Source organism: Cherax quadricarinatus, chromosome 1, assembly GCF_038502225.1.
Source record: "Cherax quadricarinatus isolate ZL_2023a chromosome 1, ASM3850222v1, whole genome shotgun sequence".
Classification (NCBI taxonomy): Eukaryota; Metazoa; Arthropoda; class Malacostraca; order Decapoda; family Parastacidae; genus Cherax; species Cherax quadricarinatus.
The window spans coordinates 83923158-83944300 of NC_091292.1; the positions used below are offsets into that span (position 1 = coordinate 83923158).

The following is a 21143-nucleotide window of genomic DNA, read 5'->3' on the forward strand; positions in this document are numbered from 1 at the left end:
AAGGGATTCAGGGAAACCAGTTAGCCAGACTTGAGTCCTGGAAATGGGAAGTACAATGCCTGTACTTTAAAGAAGGGGTTTGGGATATTGGCAGTTTGGAGGGACTTCTAAACTGTCATATCTGAGCACCTCTGCAAAGACAGTGATTATGTGTGAGTGAAGTGTTGAATGATGATGAAAGTTTTTTTTTCTTTCTTTTTGGGTCATCCTGCCTTGGTGGGAAATGGCCGACGTATTAAAAAAAAATAATAATAATAATACATTCAGCCCTCTTATAAACTGGGTTTTTACCATGTCAATATCTTACTTCACAATTTTTTAGCTTTACCCAAAAATTATTAAACAGTGTTTGCAGATCTGAGTTATATATTTAAACACTGTTCAACACGTCAAGTTGAGGGGCTGAGTGGCAATTTACATTGGCTTTTTTTAGGCTTTCATTATCTATCCATTGCATAAGTTAGATAAAAGAAAATAGTTTACACAAAAATATAGGAGATACTGCATGTTAAACAAAAATTTACTAATGTACATCCATTCAGAATTATGAATTTTTTTATTGGCAAAAATTATAAAGTATTTGCAATAACATGTTTCCTGTCAATGTACAGTAGATATTAATATCACTGTATTATTATTATAATCAAGGGGGAAGTGCTAAACCTATAGGATTATACAGCACCTGTGGGGATAGGGATGTGGAAGGTACTGAGGCTTAATTCAGGGAACTGGAGCACAGATCCAATTCCTTAGATCAAGAGCTCCACTCCAGCATCAAGCACCCTTCCTTGAGGGGCAGTATCACTGTAAACTGTACTAACTGTAATACTGTTATTTGTTTTGTGTTACCACATTATCATAAATCTTATTAACAATAAAAATTTTTGGCTATCTCATTTTAGTAATGATATAAAATAATGAATTATTAAAATTTACCACTCTATAACCTATGTCTAGTTTTAAGTAGTCTGTAAACATTATGATTAGTCTGCCTGAAATGCCCAGGCATGTTAGTGGCTTTCTTTGTACTTAACAACACTATATAAAATGTAAATCACATATTGTAACCTTTGCAAAGAAATAAAATTTGTTTGTTTGCTGTTGTTAAGTTTCTGAGGGTTTGCCTAAACAATGGGTTTCAGTTTAATAATAAAATATCCCTAAAATAAGAAAACAAAATTTTAAAACTAAATACTGCATGAAATTGTGTAGTACCTGGAGTAATAAGTTATAGAAATGATGGTGCATGTTGCTCCATATCTAGGCCTACTTCATAGAGCAGGAGGTATAGAAGGGAGATGTCATATATTTCTGTGGCATCTTATGCTATATTTCCTTGTCTTTTATAAAGTACTGAGGAAAGGATTCAGTCCTAGAGTATGGTGTGGTGAAGCTACCACTCTGTCTCTCCTTACCAGAATGTGCTCAATTTGTCTTGTGGAGTGTTCTGAGTTTCACTCCTGGCAATCTCCACCATGCTTCTGCCATTTATTTAGTTGGATCTCATATTTACTATGTCTTCATTGGTATTCTAGGTAGGAGAGGGCCTCTGGCCTATGGGATACAGACCCTCTCTCCTTCCATAGAATACCCAGCCTCCTTTATCCCCTATACCTGGGTACATTCTCTGAAGTGTCCCATCTGTAATCTTTTCACACATATTTAGGCGGTTAGGCTACAGAATACAGTAGACCGTCATTTAACAGGGTAGTTACGTTCCTGAAAATACTGTGTTAGGTAAAAACCGTGTTAGATGAACTGAAGAGCTTATGGGAAAAATAGGGTTACATTCCTAAAAGGCAAACAACTTTTTTTTTTAGACCTTACCTGGAGAGAGTTCCGGGGGTCAACACCCCCACGGCCCGGTCTGTGACCAGACCTCTTTCAAAAATAAAAGTGTATATGCAATTGTATTTCATTGTTGTGATATATTACTACTTAAAACTACAAATGCAATAAAAATAATAGTATTTCTTACTTTAAATTGTGGGTAATGGTGTTTGTGGATGACTGCGAAGAGTGGATATGCATGGTGTGGCCCTACTGGGCTGAGGTGGATGATTGTTGGTTGTCAGCAGAAGTGGATAGTAGAGGTACTGGTACTAAAGTCAATGGTTGTATTGGAGTGTGCATAAATTCTGTAATGGATCTCTGGGCTCTTTTACCCTGCAGTACATTATACAGCTGATGGTAAGGCATCATCAGCTGGTCTAGACCCTGTTTCAAAGCACTGCTTCTAGATATGTCAGGTCCTCTTCGGTGAAAAAGTCTGTAACTTTGCCAATATTATGGAACTGCTCACATAACTGCTGTAATGTTAACTTTTTTCTTTAGGTTCTTCTTCATCTTCTCCTGTTATGTGGCTCCCTTGTATCTGTGCATCGAGCTCTGCCAACATTTCCTCTGGACTCCTGTCTTCATCATAATCATCATCATCTAAGAGTTCATTCACATCATCTTCATTCATATCTTCTAAACCATCACCTGGTAATCTCCTTGCCAGCTGAACAATTTCCTGAACCTGACTCTCAAGCAAGGGAAAATCAGTCAAAGAATTACCCACAGAAGGCCATAACTTTCCCCAGCCTGCATTTAATGTTGATCAGGGCACTTCAATCCATACACTTCTAGCATAGCTGATAGCATCTGCAATGTTAAATTTATTCCAGAAGCTTGGTACTGCCAAGTTGGAGTCAAGAGTCCATTGATGCAACTAGTTTTTTCATAACTTTTTGTGTGTACTGACAATTGAATGATTTAATAACTCCCCCATCCAGTGGTTGAATTAGAGATGTTGTATTTGAAGGTAAAAATACAACTTTTACACATGGAATTACATCCAGCAAAGCTTATGGATGAGTACGGGAATTATCAAGAATGAAGAGAGCCTTGAATGCAAGGTTCTTTTTGTGCAGGTAAAACTTGACTTCAGGAATAAAGTGATGCTTAAACCAGTCAACAAATATTTCCTCTGTCATCCATGCTGACTGGTTTGACCTCCAAATGACTGGTAAGGTGTTTTTATCTACATCTTTCAAAGCATGAGGATTCTTAGAGTGGTAAATAACCATGGGCTTACACTTGAAATCACCTGATGCATTAGTGCAAAGGAGCAAGGTGAAACGATCCTTTGCTATCTTGAAGCCTGGTGCACTTCTCTCTTGCTGACTGATGTAAGTTCGTGTTGGCATTTTCTTTCAAAAAATACTTTGTTTCATCACCATTAAACACTTGATGTGGCTCATAGCCACCCTTAGAAACAATTTCCTGCAATTCAGCAGGGAAATTACTTGCTACTGTATGATCAGCTGAAGCACTTTCACCAGAAAACTTAATATGTATTATGTAACTTATTATGCAACTTAAAGTTGTGAAACCAACCTGTGCTAAACACACACTCTTTTTCAGGTCTTCCTTCCTTATCACACACTGCTTTAAACAACTGTAAGGCCTTTTCTCTAATTATGATGAAATTAAGTGATGCACCTTTCTTTGTCTTTTGTTCAATCCACTCAAGCAACACGTTTTCAGTTTTACTTACTTGTTGTGATCTATGTGTCATTCTTTTCATGAGATGACATCTTGGGTTATTCATTACACAAGCTCATATATTCGCCTTGTTCTTTTTAATTGTATAAACTGATGCTTCATTAAGGCCATAGGCCCTCACTATATCCACCACACCTGAACCACTCTTAAGTTTGTCTAATATCTCGATTTTCTTCATAACTCCTAGACTTAAACCTTTTCTTGCCATTTTCAGCAACACTTGTATGCCTACTGGGTGCCATGATTGCTTGGCAGATTCAAGATATGGCAATTAAAATACATATCTAAACAAACACAGTGAGCTCCTAGCAGAGGTTCTTTCAACACACATATGAACCGGGCTGGGAGGGTGGTGAGGGTGGCAGAGGGTGGCGTTGGATGGCAACCGTGCGCTCAAAATTTTTTCCCCTCCCACAGATTGAACTGTGTTAAGTCAATTTTACGAAGTATTGTATAAAATTGTGCCGCAATTCTTCAATCATGCTATAACCAAAACGTGCCAAATAAACGTGTGTTAAATGACGGTCTACTGTACTATGATGTTATATGTAGCAACTACAGATGGTTAATGTTCTGTAACCAATCTCAAAACCATGATGTGGGTGCTGACCAATCCAAAAGACTTGTTTGGTTGGATGTATCAAGGTTTTGGGAGTAGAGACATAGATATGTCTGACCTTCTACAAGTAGCCAATACAGAAAGAAGTGATGGTGCTCACTATATTCACCAAGTTTGATTTGAGGCAGTCTTGTATTGGGAATCCTACTCTTTCAGAATGGAAGCCAACTTGATTCTTGGCAAAACTGGGCCAGTATTTCCTCTGAGTATGTACTGATAAAAATATCCTTTGGGTACTCTACTTCCCTACATAAGGAAGCATCAATTCCTGGAGGAAACAAATTTCTCTTCCTCAGCCTCTGTTTACATGATCTGCTTTTATTTTGAGAGGTACATCCTGGATATGGTCTCTTGGGATACCTGGAGTTTACCTGGAGAGAGTTCCGGGGGTCAACGCCCCCGCAGCCCGGTATGTGACCAGGCCGCCTGGTGGATCAGAGCCTGATCAACCAGGCTGTTGCTGCTGGCTGCACGCAAACCAACGTACGAGCCACAGCCCGGCTGATCAGGAACTGACTTTAGGTGTTTGTCCAGTGCCAGCTTGAAGACTGCCAGGGGTCTGTTGGTAATCCCCCTTATGTGTGCTGGGAGGCAGATGAACAGTCTCGGGCCCCTGACACTTATTGTATGGTCTCTTAACGTGCTAGTGACACCCCTGCTTTTCATTGGGGGGATGGTGCATCGTCTGCCAAGTCTTTTGCTTTCGTAGTGAGTGATTTTCGTGTGCAAGTTCGGTACTAGTCCCTCTAGGATTTTCCAGGTGTATATAATCATGTATCTCTCCCTCCTGCATTCCAGGGAATACAGGTTCAGGAACCTCAAGCGCTCCCAGTAATTGAGGTGTTTTATCTCCGTTATGTGTGCCGTGAAAGTTCTCTGTACATTTTCTAGGTCGGCAATTTCACCTGCCTTGAAAGGTGCTGTTAGTGTGCAGCAATATTCCAGCCTAGATAGAACAAGTGACCTGAAGAGTGTCATCATGGGCTTGGCCTCCCTAGTTTTGAAGGTTCTCATTATCCATCCTGTCATTTTTCTAGCAGATGCGATTGATACAATGTTATGGTCCTTGAAGGTGAGATCCTCCGACATGATCACTCCCAGGTCTTTGACGTTGGTGTTTTGCTCTATTTTGTGGCCAGAATTTGTTTTGTACTCTGATGAAGATTTAATTTCCTCATGTTTACCATATGCCAGGTATCATGTATTGCTTTGTTCCTTTCCCTTAATGAGGCACTCTAAATGCTTAACCCTTTCAGAGTCCGTGCCATAGATCTATGGCTTTACGTTGAGGGTCCAAACCGTAGATCTACGCCATGAGCTCAGCTCACTCTGATAAGCTGTGAGCAGTAAATTTGGGCCTAGATATGAGAGAATACATCTATATGGTATGTGTGTACCACATAAAACTAATCCTGCAGAACACAGTGGATAACGAGATAAAAAAACTTAGACCATAATTTTTTATTAAAACAGTGACTTTGCATTGTTTCCTCATATGTTTTTTATAGTTGTATTTGCAATTTCTTGGTCTCAATTGAAAGAATGGAAGATATATTACAGAAATAGAAATAATGTTGATTGGTTTTAGTACTGGAAATGGCTTGAAACTGAGCTCAAAGTAGCAGAAATGTTAAATTTTTGCCAATGTTCAAGAGTAAACAAATGACCTCACACGTCTAATACACGCCAGCTGGTGAGCCTAATATATGTTCACAAATGTTTACCTGGAGTTTACCTGGAAAGAGTTCCGGGGGTCAACGCGCCCGCGGCCCGGTCTGTAACCAGGCCGCCTGGTGGATCAGAGCCTGATCAACTAGGCTGTTACTGCTGGCTGCATGCAATCCAATGTATGAGCCACAGCCCGGCTGGTCAGGTACCAACTTTAGGTGCTTGTCCAGTGCCTGCTTGAAGACAGCCAGGGGTCTATTGGTAATCCCCCTTATATATGCTGGGAGGCAGTTGAACAGTCTCGGGCCCCTGACACTTATTGTATTGTCTCTTAACGTGCTAGTGATACCCCTGTTTTTCATTGGGGATATGTTGCATCGTCTGCCGAGTCTTTTGCTTTCGTTGTGAGTGATTTTTGTGTGCAAGTTCGGTACTAGTCCCTCTAGGATTTTCCAGGTGTATATAATCATGTATCTCTCCTGCCTGCATTCCAGGGAGTACAGGTTCAGGAACTTCAAGCGCTCCCAGTAATTGAGGTGTTTTATCTCAGTTATGCGCGTCGTAAAGGTTTTCTGTACATTTTCGAGGTCAGCAATTTCACCTGCCTTGAAAGGTGCTTAGTGTGCAGCAATATTCCAGCCTAGATAGAACAAGCGACCTGAAGAGTGTCATCATGGGCTTGGCATCCCTAGTTTTGAAGGTTCTCATTATCCATCCTGTCATTTTTCTAGCAGATGCGATTGATACAATGTTATGGTCCTTGAAGGTGAGATCCTCCGACATGATCACTCCCAGGTCTTTGACGTTGCTTTTTTGCTCTATTTTGTGGCCGGAATTTGTTTTGTACTCTGATGAAGTTTTAATTTCCTCATGTTTACCATATCGGAGTAATTGAAATTTCTCATCGTTGAACTTCATGTTGTTTTCTGCAGCTCATTGAAAGATTGGTTGATGTCTGATGGAGCCTTGCAGTGTCTGCAATGGAAGACACTGTCATGCACATTCGGGTGTCATCTGCAAAGGAAGACATGGTGCTGTGGCTGACATCCTTGTCTATGTCAGATATGAGGATGAGAAACAAGATGGGAGCGAGTGCTGTGCCTTGTGGAACAGAGCTTTTCACCATAGCTGCCTCAGACTTTACTCTGTTGATTACTACTTTTTGTGCTCTGTTTGTGAGGAAATTATAGATCCATCTACCAACTTTTCCTGTTATTCCTTTAGCACGCATTTTGCGCGCTATTATTCCATGGTCACACTTGTCGAAGGCTTTTGCAAAGTCTGTATATATTACATCTGCATTCTTTTTGTCTTCTAGTACATCTAGGACCTTGTCGTAGTGATCCAGTAGTTGGGACAGACAGGAGCGACCTGCTCTAAACCCATGTTGCCCTGGGTTGTGTAACTGATGGGTATCTAGATGGGTGGCGATCTTGCTTCTTAGGACCCTTTCAAAGATTTTTATGATACGGGATGTTAGTGCTATCGGTCTGTAGTTCTTTGATATCATTTATACAATTATTACAATATTGCATAACAGTAAATCTTCTACTTTTTTGGTTAGACTAAAAATTCATTATGTGAATAAAAAATCAAAATGGAATTCATTTGTAAAGCCTGAAAACCTAACTAATGAACAAAGGAAATTCCTGCATTGTTTATTCTGGACCCTATTTTGAAATTGGAATACAGTACTGTATTTTGAAATTTGCATTAAATTGGCCAAATTACCAATTTCTGAAAACTTTATTTTGTAGTTGAAACAGTTGACTTGGCAATTTCTTGTGCTCAGTCGATAGAATAGAAGTAATACTAGTGAAATAGCTAAGAATTTGGTCGACTGGAATAATGTAATTGGCCTAAAATGAGAGTCAAAGTCGGCAAAATCGCCGATGCGTGAATATTGCTGACACATCAAAATTCGCAAGAGCATAATTTCATCAATTTTCCATCAAATTTCGTACTTTTTATTTTATTACCTTCAGAAAAAGATTCTCTATCATTTCATAAGAAAAAATAGCAAAATTATTTTTTGAAAATTCTTGGACCCTGGTGTGCACTTTGAAATATGGCCTCTGGACCCTGAAAGGGTTAATAACTAGCCAGGGTCATGTGTATAAACTGCAGATCTCAACCTTTCCACTCCTCTAGTAAGGAATTCCAGACTACTCCTGTCTGCTTAGTCTGTGTTAGGATCTACCGAGTAAATCATATGGCATACCCAGTGTATTGCTAGGTGATGTATGAGCTGAATCTGGCGAGTGCCAGCCTACTGAAGGAAGACTGTGACACCCACCTGCAACCAAGTCTCAAGATGCTGCATCCTTTGGAGCCTTGCAATAGACAAACCTGTATATATCTCAGAAAGTTATTTGCAAATCAAGATATGTTAAAGATTTTAACATAGATTTAAAGTAACAGTGCCATTTCATACAATTAAATGAGGAAACAAAAGTACTCGTGAGCATATTTTTAGGACTGCATACCTGATTTTTCTCATCACAAGCTGAGTCTATCTCATAATAGTCATGTGAGGTGCATGGGGGACGTGAGAGACAAGCTGGAGAGCCTTTTGGACTATATTGAGTGACAGGATCACAACGTAAACAAGCTGAGGAACCCCGAGGAGCATAGAAACCCTCCTCACACTCAGTGCATTCATGTGCACCGGGTCCACTGTATGTGCCTGTAGGACATGGAGTGCATTCTGACGAATGAGCAACACCTGTCATAAGGAAAAGGTTAGGAGATGAACAATGAACCTAAGTAAGTTTTTACAATAATAACTATATAACTGTCAAGGGTAAGGGAAAGGTTGCCTTGATGCTGGCATACAGCTATTGATCTAAGGAAGTGGGGCTACCCTCCCTCTTTCCCCCTTCCTTAGATCAAGCCTGATTACCTCTAATTTCCCAGTAAAATTAAAATTACAATTACAATTATTTATTTCTATACATATGCATTTTGGGCAAACTAAACATAAGGCTTACATACTTTACAACCTATTTATATCCAGATCTAGTATATAATTTAAGTCAGTACAGCTTGGGTAATTCATTACAGTCATAAGTACAATGAGACGGGTTGCAAATGAAGAATTGGTCAATTACAAATAAATTACTGTACATTGAAATTACATTTATTTAATGACCTGCATTTTATGGAGTGGTTGAACTGGGGTGTTGAAATCAAAGCAAGAGAATTTATAGACAGTCAATGGATGTAACATTTATATGAAATTTAATAGGGGCTTTTTAACAATATTAGTAAAAATGGTGACAGATGGGGAACTTCTGGTACATATTTTCAGGCAATGAGTTTCAAATTTTTGACCTTTTAATTTGCATGGAGTTTTTGAATGTCAGAGATACTTGCTCCTTGTATTTTGTCCATGTTCTATTGCAATTCTCCAGATAGAATTTAAGCTCTTGGTTATGTTTGTACTGAATGTCCTGAAGCATAATGTGCAAGGTAGAAGGTCCGAATAATTTGTAAGTTAAGCAAGAGGGGTGTGTGTTGCCTAAAGCCTGAATGAGTAATTATTCCAAGTGATCCACTTCGAGGACAGCATGACGCAAGCTTCCATACCACAAGACGGGCAGAAAGCAGCAACTTCACTCTGGCTGTACCCTTCTCCAGAACATCACTTCATCTGAGATCATTTATCCCCAGGATGACTTGAGTTTGGAACACATTCACACCCCTCAAGGAAGGTTCCTTGATGTTGGTGAGGGGCTCTTGATTTAGGGAATTGGATCTGCTCCAGTTCCCCGAATTAAGCCTGAATGCCTTCCACCCCCCACCCCCCCAGGCGCTGTATAATCCTCCGGGTTTAGCGCTTCCCCCTTGATTATAATAATAACACATTCACACAGCAAAATGATGAAAATGAGATAAAGTCAGTTGATTAGATGAAAATGCTGGCCCACAGATGGCTCCAACTTCATCCTGTTCCCTACTTGTATGTCTCATGACAATAAAAATGCTTTCAAATGAGCTGATGTAGGTAACAGCTCTTAGCTTGTCAATAAAGTTAGGAATCCTTAACCTGACTTTTACTGAGTAACAACAGGTTTAAGGTGATTAACTGTTACTTTAAGTGAGGTATGGATAGATTGGTGGGTATTACAAAGTAAATGGCATATTTTTGAGTGAATGCCCACCATTTCAAAATTTATTTTAGAAATGTTCTGGATGTGTGTGCTGAATTTTTGCTGTACAGGTATATTCTTAAGAATTTACTCTTGTTTTGCCTATCATTTGGTGTATTGTTTATCTTCATGTTCAAATGAACATTTTTTGCTTTTGCTCTGATCCCAAACATTATACTCTAGAAGGTTTTGTCAATACTGTGTGTTTTTGTTAGTTATGACCCAAGTAAATACTTTGGCAAGTTCAGCATTTACCATGTTGATGAATGCAGCCAGATTAGGACTTGAAATGGCATAAGCTGTGTCATCAGCAAACAGAATCAGTTTAAGTTTCAGCGAAGTATTTTGAAGATCACTGATATAGATAAGGAATAGCAGAGGGTCCAGGATACTACCTTGTCAAACCCCTACATTGTTCAGTCAGGTTGCTGAAGAACAGTCATCTATGGTTACGTTGGTGTCCGTCACTCAGGTAAGATTTCGTGTATGGGAAAGTATGTCCTTTTATTCCATTATTGGTCTAATCTGAGCAGCAGAATGTTCTGGTTTACTCTACTGAAGGCTTTTTTCAGGTCAATAAAGACTGCCATTGGATATTCATTATTTTCAAGAGAGAGAGGTAGACAGAACTCATCATTTTTATTATTGTATCACTATGCTTCATCTCAGCCTCAAGCCAAAGTGACACAGGTTAATGATACTGTGTTGGGTTATGAAATCATATAGTTTTTATTCATTATTTTTCAAAGATTTTGGACAGTAAAGGCAAGTTTGAAATTGGCCTCCAATTACTGACTTCTTTTGGGTCACTGCAATTCTTGCTAATTTAAATATGTTAGAGAAAGTTTTGGCTTCAACTGATTTACTGAATAGTGCTGTAATAATTGAAGCTTTCCTGTCTATTAGTGCCAGTATATGTGTTTTGTTTCTGGCTTTATATATCAGCAACCTAATTACAGAGGTAACCTTGACTGAAGTAGTTGGGGATAGGCACAGCAAACGTGGATAGTTATCAGTGAGGTGATCTCTAACTTAGGTAGGAGAATTTTGGATTCTGCTGGCTAGATTTGCTCTGATAGTTGAAAAGAAGTCATTTAATTTATTTTCTGACTCTGAGTCATGGAAGGAAGGTTCATCAGGTTTAATTGGTGAACTTACTAGTGCCCATTATCTGGGAAAGTATTTTTAAAGTTTTTTTTTTTATAATACAGTGGAACCTCTACTTGTGAGCGCATCCACGTGCAAGTTTTTCCAAATATGAGCAGTCGATGGGTTGATTTTTTGCTTCCATATGCGAGCAAAATTTCCATAAGCGAGAAGACCTCAAGGGAGGCTCCTTGATGTCGGTGAGGGGCTCTTGTTCTTGATCTAGGGAATTGTATCTCATTTGTTTGTTGGACTATCTTATTGAAACTTTTCACGATATGAGATGAACAAAGAACTAGAACAGATATAAACCATATAAACATGTTATATACATGGCGATCTGGTATAAAGAATAAAAATATGTGTTTAAAACATCCTGTCGTTATATATAGTGGACGTCAACAATCCGTCATCCACAGTTCGTTCTGTTAATCATCATGAATGAAGAATTCATGAATATTGTCAATCAAATATCGAGAAATTCAATGATCAATCAAACTTAACGAACTTGATAATAACCGTTTCAGTGAGCTGGCACCAATGTTCTGAATCAAGAAATGATATTTGAATGTCCACTTCAAGATTCAGTCCAGTTCAGATATATGATTAATATCCATACAATCATATTATTCAACAACATATTGAACTATAATAAACTATAGATTACTAGCAACAGATTCCACAAATATTTGTCCGTTCTCAGACAACGTCGTCACTCACACCACTCACACCATCGTCAACAATTGATGATTATTCATTTAGAGATACAGTGGACTCTCAAGATAACTATCACCCACGTTAATTAATTATAGTATTATGTAAGCGTACGAGATTGTTATATAATGGTATGTCCGAATGACTAATCATCATGGTCTCACGTAACGCTCGTCACTACACCGAATGGTGGCCTGATAGAAAAATATCGCACCAAATCATCAATGGTTTAACAGAACACATGACAATGTTTATTATCCATGATATACAACAAGTTCGAAGCTGAAACAGCAAATATTGAAGTAATAATTTATCAAGAACTATCCATCGCACATATTTTCAACTGATCGAATGAAACTATCTCGTCATAAAGAAAGGAACCAACAAACATGGAAGGGCGTCATGAACATTAACCCATGAACATATAGTCCATCTACATATATGCAAAGATAACGATGCCAATGTTCTGCTCTGTAAGATATGAATTAAGCACGTCTGTCATCACATTAGTCCATATTAAATAACACTTAACATACAATAATATAACTGACAACAAAAATAACAATAGTTAAACATACACAATTAAAGAATGAATACATCTATCGTATAATAATGCTAAACACAATTCATACAACAACAACTAATAATATAATAAGATCATCAACATTGTTGGATCAAACAAAGGGAAATATCCCAATCGTTATATTGTCTGTCTCAGAATTAAAATGAAGTCATTCAACCATAAATTTGAATAAAAATACAGAGATGGCACTTATTATAATATCCTCAAAGATCCGTCTGTCACGATATGCACCTTGGAATAATCATCAAACGATCGTAATAAAGCAATGTCCAGTCCTTTGATTCAGCAGAATTAGTAAGATGATGCATCACGCTATGTCACATCCAACAATGCTGAACGAACTCAATGTGAACCATTCAACAACACTCATATTAATAAACCACACACTACCAGCATCCAGTAACAATAAGATAGATGTGGTGGCTAAAGTTCATTTCAATAATGACTTCGAGGAGCCCGGTTTGATTCGGTGGGTGGAAACATTCGATGATGTTTCTTATCCTCATGGTCCCGTTCACCTAGCAGCAAATAGGGTACCTGAGTGTCAGCTTCACTGCGTGGGCTTCCATCCTGGGGACAAGCATTGAAGATCCCAATGGAAATAAGTTAGACAGTCCTCGATGACACACTGACTTTCTTGAAGATCTAACATCAACTCAACAACCGAACAACCATCTATTCGAATGTTATTTGGTATTTTGAAAATAAAGATTGAACTATTTATAATCAACCATATAATTGGCGTTTACAACAGGCATGATCTTCTCGCCGCACTTGATTACGCAAAACACATATATGAACTATCCAATATGAGAAGAAAGAAAGAATGCGCATTCTAATATTCTGCAACAAAGTATAATATTAATTTAATATACGCAACGATAATACAACCCTTATTTATCCAACATTTAATATTAACCATCATCTATCCAGAATGCTTTGATTATCATATTCAGAATATCCCAGTTCGAATAATAATCAATCAAAAGAATGAGTTCGAATTGAAAACAATAATTGAGGTATCTCACTAACCAAATGGATGCACTTGGAAGTTTGTCCAAAATCATCACTGCCCGCATCTCACTTATCCACGCAAGATTATTAAGATCTGTTAACAAATAACAATGTTCGCGTTCAGCACCCAACATATAATGTTCCAATATGATGAAGTGCACAACGACGATTAAAGTGTTTTTCTCGGGTCATCTAGATTGATGAAATGTCACAACGCACGAATGAAGATCTATCTGGTCATTTTTCCACCAGAAACATTACAGCAACTCACCGCATATTTTTTACACTATAAATGACTTAAGAAACTGTCTAATATGCACTAATCCATGTTGACAACGGATTTTCCCCATAGGAGTATAATGCGCTCAAATGCAACATACTAACAAATAACTATTTATCGTCTATCCAGCACGCATCACAATAATCATGGATATCCATATAATGCTGTTGATATAAAGTAAAAGCACAAAGCGAAATACAAGTCGGATATGAAGAGTAATCGAGACACAGATATTAATGCAAACACACGACATGGTAAGAGTTATGGTTTAATTAAGAGTTGTCATATTCATGAGGAGCAACAGGCTACCAAACACGATTCAACTAATGTCATCTCAGTGACGATAGATCACAACACACAACAAATAAAACCCATTGTTTATGATTCAAACAGTACACACCATTATTTTGTCTGAAAGATGAATTTTTTTGAAACCAGAGTTCAAAAGAATCATATCCAAAACAAACGATAATTTAATATATCAAATTCAATCAACTCAAAATTTGATACACAAATAAATATCATGAATAAAAAGTTTAATTATGAACATTAATCAACATATAAACAATAATCAATAACAAAAACGTCTATGTTATTTAATTCTACAGATTTATATTTGTTAAATATCCCAACAACTATCCAAGACTAATTATTCATCCTTCCAACACAATAATAACACTACATAATCTGATGCCACTTCTGTTAGATTGACTGTTAACGAATTTGTTCAGCAACAACATCTATTATTACGCTTAATTATTCAAGCAGTCAAAGTATGTACAATAATATAGTTAAACATGTCAGATAAATATTCAAAGAAGAATTGTCACTGATAGTAATGTTTAATGGTGGTAAGATAAAAAACACTTCGATGGATATATGATCTAGTTGAATAATGACAATAGTTTTCTTCAAAAAACACCATACATGATTTAATATTGAAATTAATTCAACATTACAAACTATTTTTATCCTTCAGAAACAAACAAATCCATGATTATATTAATAATTATAATTATCTGTTTTGTATTTTAAAACATGTTCAGGATCATATGATTATTTATAACAACAGAAATATAAGATAAACCACCAGTATCACAACACGCATCAAATGATACTGAAGGTAAACAACAGCCCACACAAATCATAACTAAAGATATAATCATCATCACAAATGATAGTGGAATATAATCAGGTTTGATAAGTTTCAAACAGTATTCATACACACTGTTCATCCTTTACTATTAATATTATCCTCTGTTCAACATCCATACCCGCTAATAATTAAAGCAACAAAAATTAGTAATAAAATAAAGTATTCAATGGATTAGTACAACAGACTTCAGATTCTGTAAGGTCAATATCACTAGTTTGACAAACAAGTGAGTACATATACACTTATAAGCATTATCCACACTACAGCTGTATTCTAAGATTCAGTTTATATTTATTTTCAGTAGTATTGATTATGTATTTACAATAATGGGTTACAATGCAAGAGAGCTTCCTTTATTATGCCTAGGTACAGGCTTAAATCTTAATTTGATAATCATCTGATCCATCAACAAAGTATCATCATATGTTACATACAAATCGTCATCATTATAGTTCAAAGATCGCATTATTTACTTATAATAAATACTAAGTAATAATGTATTATTATCCAGAATGTTTGAAACATCTTAATTTTTCAACCGTTCACAATCACATCCCATACTGATCGAAGGTTTTCAAGAGACAAATCCTAATATAGTTCTAAGATTAACCATCACTGATATGAAAACACACAGAGGCATCAGCCTTGAATGTTTTGAGAACTAACCTTGATCACAGATATAACTTATAAATACAATCCAGAAGGTTTATGAGTTTAATTTCATGAACATGTTTAATAAAGAAATGATCTCAAGAATGTTTTCACAAACACATCCAGCTCCACGCCTAATCACAAAACTCAACAGAATCTGGAGACATCTGAGACAACTTTTCTTTTTACCATCTATTTATGACACACGACTGAACAGTATTAGAGAGTGTTCTCCAAACCACACAATCAGATATATATCAGGCAACTCATCCATGCTGACATCAAACTCAAAATGCAATAGATGAATAATATCTTAAATAAATTATCTCAACATTACAGAAACATTATAAGAATAATCCATGTATGCAAACATTTAGCATGATACATGTTTGTAAAGGAGGGTAACAAATGGGTGAACATGCCAAAAGCCCCTTTATATGCAAAGCATTTCAGGCAAACTTAAAACTAATTGAAGATTAATAAGGCAATAACAGTGTTGTAATTGTACATATGGTCATCAGGTATATCTCACACAGACTTAGTGGGGAGGATGAAAGTAATATGATTCAAAAGCAAATTATCAATAAACCCTTGATTTATGAATGGATGTTCCTCATGTCCATCTCACACTATGCAAAAACTCAATGCACATAAAAGCCCCAAAAATCTGGAATTCATTACCTGTGAATATAAAACAAACACTGTCTGTTTATAAATTCAAGTCTCTTCTTAAAAATCACTTAATCACCCACAACTAAATAAATACTGAATAATTGTATCTCATAAATGTTTAACCTGTGACCCTATCAAACTTTTTTTTTTTTAATTACATTACCTAACAGAATACTCCATTCTACTGAATACACAGCAACTCAGTAAATGACCATATGACCTGTCTTTGAAATATTCATTTGTGTTTAATTGTTATTTGTTTACTATAATTTTTACCGGTTATTTTTATATAGCCGGACTGAGTCCTGGAAATGGGAAGTACAATGTCTGCACTCTAAAGGAGGGGTTTCGGGATATTAGCAGTTTGGAGGGATATGTTGTGTATCTTTACACGTATATGCTGCTAAACTGTTGTGTTCTGAGCACCTCTGCAAAAACAGTGATTATGTGTGAGTGAGGTGAAAGTGTTGAATGATGATGAAAGTATTTTCTTTTTGGGGATTTTCCTTCTTTTTGGGTCACCCTGCCTCGGTGGGAGACAGCCTACTTGTTAAAAAAAAAAAAAAAAAATTACCACTGAATATATCATTGCTTAGTTAATCTTAAGCTAATTTTAAGCCTGCCCATAATGCTCTGCATAAAAGGGGCTTTTGGCATGTTACACTTAACCACTGTATTTCTTTGTACTTCTATGTATCATGTCCAAATTAATAATAAATAAATAAATAAATAAATGGATAATGCTATAACCAGAAGACTAATGTCCGGTGTTTCTGAATAAAACGACCCAGCAGACTTTGCCCTATATTTTCAATCATTTAAATGAAGGGCTTACTGTAACCTACAAAGTAATATGCTAAAAAAGAACTACAATATTTGTCATAAATAATAAAATACAAGGCAAGATAATCTGTAAAATACATTGTATCTAATGATATCATGAAAAAAGTAGCAAAATGTGGGCAGACAAAAAATGCAAGCAACACAAATGGTAATGCATCTACTCAAAACCTTTCAGTGAGGGAAAGGTACCTTGATACTGGTGAAGGGTTACTGATCCAAGGAATTGAAGCTACCCTCCTCTGCCTCCTTGGATCACACCCAATTGCCTCCCATTCCCAGACACTGACTACTAAAGGTTTAGTGCTTTAATATGAATACAGTAGTCCCTTCAGTTATGATTTACCCTAAAAAAATTACTTTAGTTTCAAGTTGAGCTGAAAAATTTGAGGTTCAGTAAGCATACAATTGTCAGCAAGCATGGGTGGATCTTAGCCAATCTCTTGGGCAGCATGTGATCCAATAGGAGCATCAGTGGGGGTGTGTGGGGGTGGCTTAGCAACCAATCAGTGATGGGAACGAATATCTCTGGGGTAGCACCTCAGCCAGTAGCAGTGTTTGTGCTACAGTTTATTATTTTTTCTTCGATTTGAAGCTACCACACATGTTGTCCACACCAATTCTGGATTATTTATCCTTCATAACTGCATCTGTAATTTAATTATGCCATTTTCTCTAGTATTACCAAGTCATTGTGGCCCTTCAAGAGCACAGTAAACAGGCAGTTTCTCTAAAGATCAAGCAAGAAATTGTGAAAAAACTTGATGATGGAGTTAAAATTAGTGTATTGGTGTGTGAGTATGGTTTCCACAATCAACCCTCTATTGTTTTCTAGCAAAAAGAAATTATACAGAAAAGTATTAAAGTGGTTAGTGAATCTAAGCTAGTAAAATAAGGCAGAGAAATTGTCACAGAGATGGAGACTGTTGCTATTGTGGATAAAAGATGAAGGGAGATACAGTACAGACAGCCTCTTCACCTTCCCCCTACCACCACACTAACTCCAAGTCCAAAGTACAGTACAGTAAAAGTTGCACTTCTGAGATCTTGGAACATATTATCATAAAACCATGTATTTTGGGGTTTGGGTTATGATAGTTTTGAGGTATGATACATCTTCTGGAACAGATTAATATCGTAACTCAAGGGTCCACCCCATAATATCATCTCAAAGTTAATACAATTAGCATACCATGTCTCAGGTACACACTACCACACTACCTTAAAGTACAAAATACACTAGAGAGGTAGCCACCTTAATTAACTCAGGTGAATAATCTACAAGAGTTAAAAGTTTTCTATGAATATTTAAAGCAAAGATGTTATACTCACTACAGTCATGTGTTCGCTTGGGTGGGTTGGGTGCCCCTCCTTCACAAGTGTCTGGACTGGGCACACTTACTCGCCACCGTCCACCCTCATCATCACACTCAGTAAACTCATAGTGGAAGTCCTCCTGTAAATGGACAGGTGATCTAATTAACAACTGATCAACAGGTAAACTGAAGACTTTACTTAAAATATCATCACAAAGCATCTACTAATTTTCATAAATTATAAATATGCCCAGCATAAAGCAGTATCTTGGTGGCCCATGGCCTGATGGCAAAGCTCTCACTTCACAAGTTGAGAGTCCAGGTTTGATTTCCAGCAAGGGTGGAAACACTGGACGTGTTTCCTTACACTGGTTGCCCATGTTCACCCATCAGTAAAAATGGGCACCTGGGTGTTAGTTGACTAGTGTGGGTCACATCCCAGGACAAAATTGACCTAATTTTCCAAAAATGCTCTGCATCACAAGTGGCTTTCTATATAGTAGTGTGTCATTGATGTCAGCTAGGCCTGTATACCTTGTACATGCACTTGTAAAAATAAAGATATTATTATTATTACTCAATTTAGGCATGATGCAAAAGTTATTAAGTAAGTATAGCCTCTCCTCACTTAGCGACGTACTCGTTTACCGATGCCTTGGACTTACGATGGGCTCTCTTACCAGTATGCATGCCTAAATAATGTATATCAAAGCCTTGGCTTTACACTTATTCTTTAAAAACAAATCATTGTGGGATTACAAAAAAAAAATATCCTGTCTCCATTTTATCTACTGTATGTATTTAAGAAGATATTTACAGAAGAAGAATGGTACAAAAAATTTAACACAGGCAAGGTAATGAAAATCATCCTTAAGCCAATACAAAAACCAAAAACTGCTCTTCAACGCTGCCACCAGTGAAGAGCTCTTGATTCAAGGAATTTCAATTGATCTCTCTTTTCTTCGATGAACCCTCATTACCCCTTATTCCTCAGATTCTGTGTGACTCAACATGTTAGTGAGAATAATGGAACTTGGTCGCACCAACGTCAACACCTTGTAAGCCAGAGATAAGACCCATCCCAAGCATAATATTAAATACTAAAATTCCATAAGGTGCTATTATTATTATTTTAATTATAAAGAAGTGCTAAACCTGCAAGGGTCATATAAGGTGCTATATGATTCACTGATAACATTCTATACTGATATTTGCAGTTACACTTACACTTACACACTTACACACTAACACACTAACACACTCACACACTCACACACTCACACACTCACACACTCACACACTCACACACACACACACACACACACACACACACACACACACACACAGTCACACAGGACTTCAAAGACTTCAAAGAGACCTGGACAGACTGGACACCTGGTCCAGCAAATGGCTTCTCGAATTCAATCCTGCCAAATGCAAAGTCATGAAGATAGGGGAAGGGCACAGAAGACCACAGACAGAGTATAGGCTAGGTGGCCAAAGACTGCAAACCTCACTCAAGGAGAAAGATCTTGGGGTGAGTATAACACCGAGCATGTCTCCGGAAGCACACATCAACCAGATAACTGCTGCAGCACATGGGTGCCAGGCAAACCTGAGAACAGCATTCCGATACCTTAGCAAGGAATCGTTCAAGACACTGTACACCGTGTATGTCAGGCCCATACTGGAGTATGCAGCACCTGTTTGGAACCCGCACTTGATAAAGCAAGTCAAGAAACTAGAGAAAGTACAAAGGTTTGCGACAAGGTTAGTTCCAGAGCTAAGGGGAATGCCCTATGAAGAAAGATTAAGGGAAATCGGCCTGACGACACTGGAGGACAGGAGGGTCAGGGGAGACATGATAACAACATATAAAATACTGCGTGGAATAGACAAGGTGGACAAAGACAGGATGTTCCAGGGAGGGGACACAGAAACAAGAGGCCACAATTGGAAGTTGAAGACACAAATGAGTCAGAGAGATATTAGGAAGTATTTCTTCAGTCACAACAGAGTTGTCAGGCAGTGGAATAGCCTAGAAAATGATGTAGTGGAGGCAGGAATCATACACAGTTTTAAGACGAGGTTTGATAAAGCTCATGGAGCGGGGAGAGAGAGGGCCCAGTAGCAACCGGTGAAGAGACAGGGCCAGGAGCTAAGACTCGACCCCTGTCACCACAAATAGGTGAGTACAAATAGGTGAGTACACACACACACACACACACACACGAGGAGAGTGGTGGAGCACCTGGAAAGAAACAAGTGTATAATTGATAACCAGCATGGTTTCAGGGAGGGAAAATCCTGTGTCACAAACCTATTTTAGTTTTATGACAAGGTGACAGAAGTAAGACAAGAGAGAGAGGGGTGGATCGACTGCATTTTTTTTGGACTGCAAGAAGGCCTTCGACACAGTTCCTCACAAGAGGTTACTGCAAAAGCTAGAGGATCAGGCACAAATAACAGGAAAGGCACTGCAATGGATAAGAGAATACCTTACAGGGAGGCAACAACGAGTCATGGTACATGACGAGGTGTCAAAGTGGGCACCTGTGACAAGCGGGGATCCACAAGGGTCAGTCCTAGGACCTGTGCTGTTCTTGGTATATGTGAATGACATAACGGAAGGGATAGACTCAGAAGTGTCCTTGTTTGCGGACGATGTGAAGTTAATGAGAAGAATCAAATCGGATGAGGATCAGGCAGGACTACAAAGAGACCTGGACAGGCTACAAGCCTGGTCCAGCAACTGGCTCCTTGAGTTTAACCCCGCCAAATGCA

The 21143-nt window shown here is 37.8% G+C and overlaps 1 protein-coding gene across 1 annotated transcript in view; it reads right to left on the reverse strand.

Annotated features, from left to right (window-relative positions):
- LOC128685735 (endosome/lysosome-associated apoptosis and autophagy regulator family member 2-like) overlaps positions 1-21143 on the reverse strand; it is a 179942-nt gene that overhangs the window by 85634 nt on the left and 73165 nt on the right. Inside the window, exons 2-5 of the mRNA XM_070086008.1 lie at positions 18376-18499; positions 13463-13538; positions 10222-10342; positions 8323-8598 (exon numbers count right to left, since the gene is read on the reverse strand). Of these exons, the coding sequence (XP_069942109.1) occupies positions 8323-8598; positions 10222-10342; positions 13463-13538; positions 18376-18499 (597 nt within the window). The remainder of the gene's footprint in view (positions 1-8322; positions 8599-10221; positions 10343-13462; positions 13539-18375; positions 18500-21143) is intronic.